The following is an 11,626-nucleotide window of genomic DNA, read 5'->3' as shown; positions in this document are numbered from 1 at the left end:
GTGTAAGAATTCAGCGGCCTTGTGATGCATTTACTTATGTTTGGTTAAAATGGGTTAGTCGAATATTTCTACTACGCGGCACTTTCCTACGAAACACGACTTAGTAATTTTGTTTGTGCAGTTTTTGATAATTTCTTATTCAACTGAAGGAAGTAATTGATAGTTTTATTAAGAGCGAAAGTAGACGCCACGACGATGTGACTTTTAACGTCTGAGCGAAGTGAGTCGTGCAAACACTGCTTATAATCCAAGAGTCCGATAGTGGTGAAAGATTAATACGTGGTTTTATAAAACTGTGGAAATATTAATGGCGTTGCATAGTGAAGCAGCCAAACAGTGCCCCTTTCCGAGTGGTCTTGAACGCACCGTTCGAAAGTGAGGTTGTGTTGTGGTCCAGTTTCGCGGACCAGCTAACTCTTCCCTCCAGCCTCCGGCATGCCTGGGAAGTGCAAATTCCAAGAGTCGTGGCTCTCCAAAGATGTCTACAAAAACTGGCTGGTTAAGGACACCCAGGACATTCACTTCGCCAGATGTAGGGCCTGTTGTAAATCCATTAAACTTCAGACGATGGGCGAGGCAGCGCTCACCAGCCACGCTGGGGGAGCTGGCCACAAAGCGGCGGTGCGCAAGCTTATGGAAGGTAGAGGAGCTTTACGTGTCAAACGAGGAAACCGATGAGAAAAACAAAGCAAAACAAAACCTCTGATACACTTTCCTGCTTGTTACCTTCGCTCAGTAACAAGACCACGCGTAGCTAGCTGTACTGTTGCCATAGCCCAACAAGAAACCGCTAAATGAAAGCTACATTAAGACAAAATGCTGCGCTGAGAGAGTTTCAGTTATTAATCATCGTGTTTGAATGTGCCACTGAAAAAAAGTAAATCACATACATCAGGCAGTGATTGTTGATACATCAAAACATATTGCCATACAGCTATAATAGTGGTAATGCATTTGAAGCACTAGCTATCCAGGTTCAACACAGTTGTCTCTGAGATGCTTTGGTCAAGATGTCGCAATAATCTTGAATTAGCCAACACTTTCCAATCATTTGCTGGGCTATTAACAAATTACACTATTTGCAGTGTTGCAGGTTTCCTGGAACCTATCCTGTCGCATCCCAAGATCCCACAAGTTGGCACCAAAGTGGTGGTGGATAAGAAAGTCTTAGTCGGTGCCAAGCAGGTTTTGTTTAAGTGAAAAACCTCAACTGCTGACTAAGATCATTTGAAGTCAGGGATGAGCTAGGTTTAGTCTGGATTGTTAGTGGAAGTTACAGAGAGTCTTCGCTCCATGTTCCCGTGCATTGATTATGATGGGGAATAATAAACACTGATAGCCAGTTTTGATCATTACTTTGTGTGTGTGCGTGTGTGTGTGAGCGTGTGATTTGGCTCGGTTGTGTGAAACGACATTCAGCCTCACATTCTGCAGTGTCTATAGTAGCCTGCCTTTTGTTGGCTTGACAACCAGAAACCTGCTGTTCCTGCCTAATATCAGCTAGTGTTTGCCGACTGAATAAGTGCCACTGACCAGAAGCTAACACATGAAGCTCTGCTTACTTTGTGTGAAGACCAAAATCACCAATATCCCAATGACACACAGACTACGAATGTCCATCTGCAGCTCTGAGCTTTTGTGTGACTTCAGAGGCATACTGTATTTGGTCCTGGAAATGTTGGTCCACTTCCAAATTGTATCGGACCTAAGGGGCCTTTGACTTCAGACTGTATAATCATTCTTTTATCATCATCATCATCATCACCACCACCATCATATAGTATATATATTTACAGTGTTTAAATACTCCTGTCAAGTTATTTTTATATGAATCTTCAGTAATTATTATTTGATAAGCTCAGTCATACACAGCAGAAACACACATCGATGGATTATAAAGAAAGTGACGTTAGTGTAAAATTAATCTACACTAATGTCTCACGATTAAGAATAACCTCATGTGAGTGTTATAAAAGTTTATACTACTTGTCATCAATACGGTCGTGAGTGACCGAGTAAACAGTGCTACTAATTTAGTAATTATTCATTCTTGGTTCATTAGTGACACAAAGATAAAGTCAATAAATATTTATGCAAATAACACAAAATTATCACTATTTCATAGTCATTAATAGTGCGAATTCATCAAACTAAATGCAAACAATACCTGAAGTGAGGAACAACAAAACGAAGATTTCTGATAAGAACATTTTGCCTGCCTCTCTATTTTTATTTTTAACTTTTTGTCATGCAGGTAACTTGAGGACAATAAATGTTGCTGGGCAGATGAACGGCACCTTGAGTCGGGTAATTATATTCCAACAACAACGGCGGTATCCGTAGTAGTACGGGTTCACCAGGAAGTAAAATCTCGGTGTGATCCGCAGGCGGAAGACAGCAAGGAGCATGTGGCTATCTGCCTGCAACGTCACGACCCGGACAGGCTACCGGGCAACGACTGGTCCGATCTGCAACACAGCCCCGCGTCAAATTCAAGCCCCGGCAATGCCGAGCTACCGGACACGTCCTTTCCCACTACCTACTTAACTGCGGCAGGTAGAACAACCAAATCTGTTATTATGCCCCAGTCATAAGATAAGAGACACAAAATCATCTCTGACTCTACGTAAATTCCAGAAAGATTGGTAAAGCTTCATGAACGTCACGATTAAGCTAACTTGTCTTTACCTTTGATCTGCCGAACGCAAGTTATGACTTGGCTTGGCCTGCTAACAATTTCGTCACGTTAAATTCGGACTTGCTTGATAACTGAAGGTGAAGACTTCTGATTGACTTATGACTACAGTATATTGTATGTGACTGAAGGCCTTTTGCCACCGCACTTGCTCAGCCCGAAATGCCCCCACCTCAAACCGAAACGTCAACGAGGGTGCGGCCATCCCATATTTGGAATAACAAAAGGGGAATATGAAAAGCTCTTTGGGGTAATTTCAGGCCCAGCAGGGAACTTTGAAAGGGAGTTTGAAATCCTTCTGCAGCGATATCTCGGCATATTATTTTATTATTATTCCAAAGCTGGGAATAGTGTGATGCCGCAACCGTTATGCCTTCCTCAGGTTCATTCACTTCTTTTTGTTCTGTCCCTAACACCCTAAATTTGCTTTTAACAATAAAGATTCTTGAAATCAAAGAGGGCCACACAAGGGCAGGTGTCTCAAGGGTTTTGTTTGTATGTTGAAGACTTGTCCCATTCCCCCAGGCACCTCCGGCTTTCTCAGCCAGCGTGCGGTCTCGTCTGCAGGCGTCCGCACTCATGATCCGCACGATCACCAGCAGAGGGCAGAAGTCCTGGAGCAGCAGCAGCACATGAGGCTGCTGGAGTGGGAGAACCGAATGAAGGTGCTGGCATGGGAGCAGGAGCTGGTGCGGGAGAAGATGCGAGCGGCTCGCCAAAAGGTGAAGGCCTTCAGGATGAAGAAGAATTACTACAAGGCCAAGCTGAGGAGGATGGGAGACCATGTGCCACCGTCCTCCCCCGGCAGCAGCGACGAAGAAAGGGGCCCTGATCCCACGGGATGAGCCCAGTTTGTACTTTCAGCTATTTAGCGCTGGTCCAACATGCCACTGAACTATTTTCACACATGGTTTTCTACCTTAATGCTTATTGATCGTCCGTTGCCTCATTAGCCTCTCCTGCACAAGAACATTTGCAAGTGTAGAACAAGGTACGACATTAGGCCCACTTATTTTTTTTCCCATTGTTATTACTATTTAAGTGAGCTTCAAGGCACCATTTAAAAGTATTCAGATGTATATAATATTTCACCACAGACAGAAGAATAGCTTGAAATGCCACCCGACATTTAAGTAAGAGGCAGAGCACTCCCTAGACTGGTCGTCAGTCAATCGCTACACAAAGACAAACAACCATTCACAGCTACAGTGTGGTTTGGCAGATGTACTTGGTCACTTTGCTGCCCGGGGTCAAATCGATGTGTCAGTCCTGATGTCAGCACCCACGGAGAATTTAACATAACTGAAATCAGCATATTTACTGTACCTAGATTCGTGGATACATATTTTGGAATCTGACGCTGACGGCGTTCGGTTAAGTATTTGACTTTAATTTGAGTCGTTAACTTATTCCTAAACTTGAATGGCAGTTAAAAATGTTGAACTATGTCTTCAAACATTGCCTTCTGTGACAATTTTACCCTGGAACTGATTTTCTTTTCTGTTTCTATTTTTAAAGATACAGAATGCTAAGGTATATAAACTGTTATCACAAATCCCAAGCAATCACAAACGATGTGATGTCATGTTATTGATCATCTTAATGTTATCTTGTTTTTAGTCTTTGAGCAAAATACAATGCCTTGAAGAAGTCTTGGCCTCCTCCAATTTTTATATTTTTGCAGTTTCCTCATCAGACAAATGTAAATAGACAAATATAACACAGGTGAACTTAAAAAGCTGTTTGCAAATGCTGATTTCATTTATTCAGGAAAGAAAAATGTATAACAATTTGAGAGGGTGGCCAATACTTTTTCACGGCGCTGGTTCTATGTCACAGGCGAAGATCTCCGCCTACCTCTCCATCCCCCGAGCTAATGCTGTCAACATAAGGAACACATGCTCTCATAAGTGGGTCTTCTGCACAGCGGTAGCCCATCATAGGAGTCTCACCAAATACGGACAAGGCGGATACAAAACTGTGTCAAACAGAAGTAGCTGTCAGATTGCAACTTCTATACAAAGTCCATGTTAGAGAGTCACTCTGTAGCAGTCTAAGGCAAAATACATGAGCTTTAAAGCACGAGTTGTTATTAATAGTGTAATGGGTTGAATGGAATCTTTTCTTGACTCATTTTGGCCCTAACGGAATCAAACCGCTTGCACTAATGCGGTTGATTCCAAACTACTAAGCTTTCTTTCTCATCTCTCTTTAAATTGCACAGCATCAAAGGACGTTAAACTGTCTTTCAAGTTTTATATTGCATTTGATAATCGTTTTGGCACGTGTGACGACAGCATTCACATCGTATTTCCTTCTGCTGAAATTTGAATATGGGCAGTCTCGACAAATAGAAGCTGATATGAGCATGTAAGACTTTTTACCAAAAATAACAGCAAGTACCTGTATGTATGTAATGTAACGAATAAATATACAGTATACAATATAAGCCTTGGCCCCCTTCTCAAATTCTCACATTTTTTTCAGTTTCCCTATTTTAAGATCAGCAAACAAATTTCATTATCAGACAAATATAGCCTTAACTTAAAATACAGTTCTAAATGATCATTTCGTCTATGAAGGGGGGGAAAGCTATTCAGTTACCCGGCCCTGTGTGGAAAAAGTAATTATACCCTTCTAAACATAAGAACTGCTTGGGCCATCCTCAGCCTCAATAACTGAAATGAAGCGTTTTCTATGACTGCCAATGAGTCTTTCACGTCTGTTGAGATATTTCAGTCTACTCTTGCAACGAAAATTGTTGAATTCAGAATTCTTTTTTTTTTTTTTTTTGGAATTAATCTTTTCAAGGTCATGTCACTGATTTTCAATTGGATTCAAGTCTGGTTTTTCACTTGGCTACTAAAAACTTTTTTTTTCAAAAATAGGTTTCATTCAGAAATCGACTTACTGGTGTGTTTTGGGTTGTGGTCCTGCTGCGAAATCTAAGTGCGGATCAGCTCGAGGTCATAAACTGATGGCTGAACAATCACTTTCAGGATTTTCTTGTTTAGAAGCAGAATTGAAGAGTTTGTTTTCAAAACGAGACATAGGCATTTTTTTCAGATTTACGAAACTCGCGCCAAAATTATCCAGCTCTGAATGGATAATTTTGGCGCAAGTTTCGTAAATCTGAAAAAAATGCCTATGTCTCGTTTTGAAAACAAACTCTTCAATTCCTGTTTCTATCAATAACAGCAAGTTCTCCAGGCCCTGAAGGAGAAAAGCATCCCCAAACTATCACATGTTTGTCTGATGCTTTGATGTTCATTTCTGAAAGGCTGCTAAATTTACATCTGATGTACACACTTTCCAAAAGCTCAACTTTCATCTGGTTCATCCATATATATTCTCCCTAAAGAATCATCTAGATTGTTTTTTTCCTTCCTCCTGAAAGTAAGACAAGACTTGATGTACCGTATTTTCCGCACTATAAGGCGCACCCTCAATGAATGGCCCATTTTAAATCTATTTTCACATATATGGCGCACCGTATTATAAGGCACATTGAATACACGCTACAGTAGAGGCTGGGGTTATGTTATGCATCCATTAGATGGAGCTGCACTAAAAGCTCAATAGTGAACCAATATATAAGGCACACCGGATTATAAGGCGCACCGTGGACTTTTGAGAAAAATAAAGGCTTTTGGGTGCGCCTTATAGTGTGGAAAATACGGTATTTTTTGGTCAACGGCTTTCGTTTTGGAACTGCCATGGATGCCATTTTGCCCGGTTTCTTCCTTAATATTGTGTCATGAGAGTCAAGGGAGGTGTGCAGTTCTCTAAATGTTGTTCTGGGTTCCTTTCTGACCTTGTGGAGCAGTTGCCTTGGGGTAATCTTTGTAGATTGGCCACTCCTGGGGAGGTTCATCTCTGTTCCATGTTGTTAACACCAGAGTAATGGCTCTCCCAGTGGTTCGCTGGAATCCCAAAAGCTTTAGAAATGGCTTATGTAATCATTTTCCAAAGTGGAAGTTGTCAATTATTTCTCATTTGTTCTGGAATTTCTTTGGATCGTGTTATTTTGTTGCAAGTTTTTCTTGACTTGCTTTCGTCGGGACAAATTGTGTTTAAGTGATTTCTAGATTGATCAGGTCTGGAGGTAATCAGACTTGATTATGATCTGATCAGTGAAGATTAACCAAAAAAGTCATGATTTCACAAGGGGGTAATTACTTTTCCCCCACATGGTGTCAGGTAACACAAACAAAATCATGAAAAAATACTTTTTAAGCTCTGTTGTATGATATTTGTCTAATATTTTAGATTTGTTTGATCTTAAAGTGGGGAAAGTGGAAAAAAAAATAATTTGAGAAGAGGGCCAATACTTTTCCACAGCACTACCAAAGTTCATACTACTTGACCCAATTTGCCTTTACGGTCAATATTAAGACAAATTCACCCATTTAAAGACATTTTGACACTAGCCTCAAACTCATCCTAAAGGGATGTTCTCCAGTTCACATACTTGACCCCTCCTTTTTTTAGATTCCAGGCAACTTAAATTATATTCATATCATGAATGAAAATGAATCAGTGATTTAAAAAAAAAAATAAGTTTTTTGTTTTCCTTTCGGCTACTGAAGATTTGATTGAAGTTGTTCCTCAAGCGCACAATAAAACAGGCACGTAGGAAGGAATACATTTTTTTAATGTCCAACATTTCTCTTGTATCCATAGTAACAGGAACCGTAATGGTTTCATGCCGCAAATCCCTTGCTGAGCACAGGGAAAGAGGCATTCGATCATAAACACAAAAGCAACACAAACATGGCCATTCATCATTTCTTTCCTTGACATTCTCTTCTCGGTTCACCCACTTTTCCTCTTCGCTGTAATTCGTGATGCTGAACATTGCATTAAAATAAAACATAATTCGGTCTCAATCGTGGATCTGTATGAAGTCTAAAAATGGAGATTATGAAGATAGGTTTGCATCACAGCTACACAAAGTATCACACGTTTTTAAGATCAACAGAAGGTTTCATTTTGCATGAATGCAAAGTGTGAATTTTATGAGTTCATGAATCCTTTTGATGATTTGACTCAGATGTTTTAATTCCAGCTGTATACAGAGACAGGGTTGGGCAGTTTTGTTTGCAAAAGACATCACAGATGAGAAAAAAAGTTAGATAATCCTAGAAATTGACATCAGTTTGAGAGCAGATTGAGTGAGTGCTCAATGGATTTCAATCGAATTGGAGTCAAGTGAAGTGGAGGTGAGTGGATGAAAGAGTGCCAATTGATTCAAATACAAGTGGAACTTCAAAGCCCCTCAAAACTATCGGAAAAAATATTCTTGAAAAGTTGCACAAAAACTTTAAGCATCGTGCATGACAACAACCCGTGACCCTTGTGAGCATAAGCGGATCAGAAAATGGATGGACAGGAAAGATAACATGCGATGTCAGCAAATACTGTATTGTCAGCCTGGCTCACTTGCCCTTTTTTCTTACTGATACAACAAATTACTGCACTGCAAATGGTTTTGCGGACCCCAGGGAGTCCCGGAACACAATTTGAGAACCAGTTCTAACAGACTTGGCTTTTGATATTTTTCATGGGTAAAAATACTTTTATGTCACACAGCATAGACATAAGCAAATCAGGGCTCAGGGGAGTGTGCTTGTGTGTGAAAATTTGCATCTCATCCTAATGAATTCAATTTCTTGTTTAAAAAAAATCCGTTATCCGTTACAGCCTGAAAACGTGGGCTTTCTGAATGTCTTGAATTGACGTCTGGGTGTTGCGCTCCCTTCAGCAGGAGTGAGTCGGGCAGCAGCTCTTGTGATTGAACAAGACTCTGTATCAAAAGCCCACAACTGACATTTTGTGCAAAATGCTGCAGTGGTGCTGCAGAATTCTCAAGGCGGGAGAATAAATTGGCCTTCACTCAGCAGTTTACACTGAAAAAACGTCTTCTCACTCATGCCGGTGAGGGACTCTTCATCAATAATCTCAAGCCGTTGGCAGCGGCTGACCTTTTCATACTGACGGCCCAAATACTACTTGTTTCCACTAAAACTCGTGATTTCTGTGGCAGTCAGGAGTGATTTTGAAATCAGAGCAAATGTCAAGCAGGTGTTGAAAAGTAGCACAAAACGATGTCATTGAGATTTTAAAACTCTCAAAATCCTTCTTGAACTTGGTTTAGGAGTTCATCCTGCCTGTTCTTGTCCTTTCGCTGCTGTGTGGTGCTTCACTTGCTGTCATTTCAGTTCTGGAGGTTTTTTATGATAATATGCAATATAAGATGATGATGATGATGATGATGATGATATGTGATGTAATATGGCATTTCAGCAGCGATGATGTGGGGAGGGAGAGCATAAGGTGCGTTGCGTTTGAGTAATGTAAGATGTACCTGTACGTTGTCACGACACGAGAAGGCAGGCTCAGTCGCCACAGTATCATTTTTAAAAATCTGATTAATATGTACGAACAACTAATTTTTAAATACAAATGTATTTATTGTAGTTAGGACTGTACTACTATGTATCAACTACTTTGTTTAAATGCTGAAGTTGCTGTAAAAAACAATTTATTGATTCAGAAAGTGTTAATTAGAATCAGATTACTTGATAAATTAACCCATCCATTGATGAGGTGGGTGGAAATTTATCATGAAAATTATTTCTTTAGCCAATCAGATCGTTAATCCTGCCAACCTGAAAAGACCATGGCATAATTTTGAATAGATAAATACTAGACTTAACAATAATGCAATTCTATTTCACAATTAAATTAATGAATGAATTAGTTTTTTGTGTTTATTAATCTTTTAATGAGTGATCTCTAATTCTCACATTCACACAAGTACAATTTAGAGACTTCAATTAAGATAACATCCATATTTTTGGATGTTAATTAATAATCTTGATTTGTGCGTGACAGGCAACCAGTCCAGGCTGCTGGATTGGAGACAGCTCCAACCCAAGCTGAGAAATACTTCAACTCCCCTGTGACCCTCAAGTGGATAAGCAGTACCCGAGAAAGGATTGATGAATGTTTGAATCTTCCATATCTTCAGGTTCATATTTTTTTGAATGGCTTGTGTAAATAATCCTACATGAAAAATGTTCAACTGATCAAAACACCAGCACTGCGGTGAGCATGCGTGGCTTGGCGTTCTGAGGTTTGAGCCCCAAAATTTTGCCTTCATGTTTCCCGTGTGGAGCATGTTCTCATTGTGCTTGTGTGGGTTTTACTTGCTGTTTTCTAGCTTCCTCCCACAACGAAGACAATAAATTGTCCATAGGTGTGACTGTAAATGGTTGCATTTCTACATGTGCCCTGTGATCGGCTCGCAACCCGTCCAGGGTGTACCCTGCTTCTCGCCGACAGGCTCGTGACCCTGACCCTAATGATGATGGAAATTGTGTGGTTGATTTAAATGTAATTTTCACTTTAGAACTGGCACAATTGCTGGTGAATCCAATGACTCAATACAGTTTAGCGGTAGTTTTCCCTTTGGCTCGCATGCGTCTTTGCTGTCTCTTGAGGCAGGTTGAGTTGTTATGCAAAAACAGTAAATCACCTTCAAACGTTCTGGCGTTAATGAAGAGAGGCAGACTGGTGTCAGCCTTCACCCACTGAGGATATGGCGCCGTGCATGCACAGACACGGTCCAGGCACGGAAGGTGGACAGACGACAAGGTCACATTCATTTAACGGTGGAACTTGAATCATAAGAACGTCACCACAATCTCATGACAAAGTGATGACGGAGCATTGATGGTTAAACCCTTAAACCTCGAGTGGCACCTTCTACATCGGCATCCTTCTAATCATCTCGTTCCGTTCAAATCTCTTCATTCATAATAATAACGGCCCCCTATTTACACATCAACCATCGCTATGTTGATGGTTTTCCTCCAACTTGGTCTTGTGGTTTTCAGACAGCTCATCAGAGGTTTTTTTTGGGCCCTTTGCCGTTTCCACGCACATTTGATGAGAAATGTTTTTTGCGTGTGTGTGTGGCTTAAATACAGCTCATTCGCACCAACTTCACTCACACGGACATTACAAAAAAGAAAACGTCACAAGAGACATCTTTGTCTCGAATGAAAAAGATACAAAATGTATAAAACTGTTTTAGTATGTACAGTCTTTTGCCCCTTTTAAATGGATTCTGTCGACATCTGACGGAGTTGTAATAGTTTGTAAACAGTTTTTGTCCACTTGACTGGTCCAAGTTAGGAACGCATCCTCTTATTTTTTCACATAAGGTCACCTGTGTCCAAAGCTGTATTTTAGTCCTCAGATGCCTCGCTGGTTCACCTTGTCCTCAGAATGCATAAAGGAATACAGAGGCTGGCTGTCATCAAGACTGTCCTTCGCCTCTCTTGGTTCTGAGACGGAGAAAAGAGAAAGATCTTCATTGCAAATCACGTCGTTTTATACATCACCAAGCACATGCTATATTTTCTACAAAGGATTATAATGCTTCAATGTAAATCCATCATTAAAAAATAGGGCATTCACAATTTGAGACTACATTGATGTACAGCAACTCCTCTCAGCCCATCAACAAAAACGTGTCATGATGATAACAAAACTTGCCTAAATATGATTTTTCTATACAATTACAAGAATTCTCTTATGGGTCATGTAAACTGGAGCCTATACCAAGTGACTTTGAGTGAGAAGCACGGAACGCTTGGACTGGTTGCCAGCCAATCACAGGGCACATATAAACAAACAAGGATTTAGCAGTCACAGCAATGGACGATCTACAGTCTTCAAGGAACCTAACGTATTTGGAATGTGGGAGAAAGCCCGAGTACCCAAAGCAAATCCAAACAAACGTGGATAAGAAGCTAACTCCACACAGGAAGGACACGCACTATCAGAGCTGCGATTCAACCAGCCTGCCATGCCTGAAGTGCATTGAACTTTTATGTCCATAAATCCATCCATCCATCCATC

The 11,626-nt window shown here is 40.6% G+C and overlaps 2 protein-coding genes across 3 annotated transcripts in view; one reads left to right on the top strand and one right to left on the bottom strand.

Moving 5' to 3' along the window:
* Positions 1 to 260: 260 nt before the first annotated feature.
* Positions 261 to 4,345, top strand: LOC133507723 (uncharacterized). Of its 2 annotated transcripts, none has more exons than XM_061833080.1 (4): positions 261 to 640; positions 2,255 to 2,307; positions 2,388 to 2,556; positions 3,263 to 4,345. In XM_061833080.1, the coding sequence occupies exons 1-4, from the start codon at positions 436 to 438 to the stop codon at positions 3,538 to 3,540; spliced, it is 705 nt and encodes a 234-aa protein (XP_061689064.1). In that variant the 5' UTR covers positions 261 to 435; the 3' UTR covers positions 3,541 to 4,345. The 2 variants fall into 2 exon arrangements, with proteins under 2 accessions (XP_061689064.1, XP_061689056.1); XM_061833072.1 differs by having other exon boundaries at positions 268 to 640; positions 3,221 to 4,345.
* Positions 4,346 to 7,395: 3,050 nt separating this feature from the next.
* celsr3 (cadherin, EGF LAG seven-pass G-type receptor 3) overlaps positions 7,396 to 11,626 on the bottom strand; it is an 85,174-nt gene continuing 80,943 nt past the window's right edge. Inside the window, exon 36 of the mRNA XM_061808978.1 lies at positions 7,396 to 11,049. Within this exon, the coding sequence (XP_061664962.1) occupies positions 11,022 to 11,049 (28 nt within the window). The 3' untranslated portion in view covers positions 7,396 to 11,021. The remainder of the gene's footprint in view (positions 11,050 to 11,626) is intronic.

Source organism: Syngnathoides biaculeatus, chromosome 2 (assembly GCF_019802595.1).
Source record: "Syngnathoides biaculeatus isolate LvHL_M chromosome 2, ASM1980259v1, whole genome shotgun sequence".
In the NCBI taxonomy this organism is placed as follows: Eukaryota; Metazoa; Chordata; class Actinopteri; order Syngnathiformes; family Syngnathidae; genus Syngnathoides; species Syngnathoides biaculeatus.
Note: the sequence above shows the minus strand (reverse complement) of the source record. Positions and strands in the feature narration are given on the sequence as shown.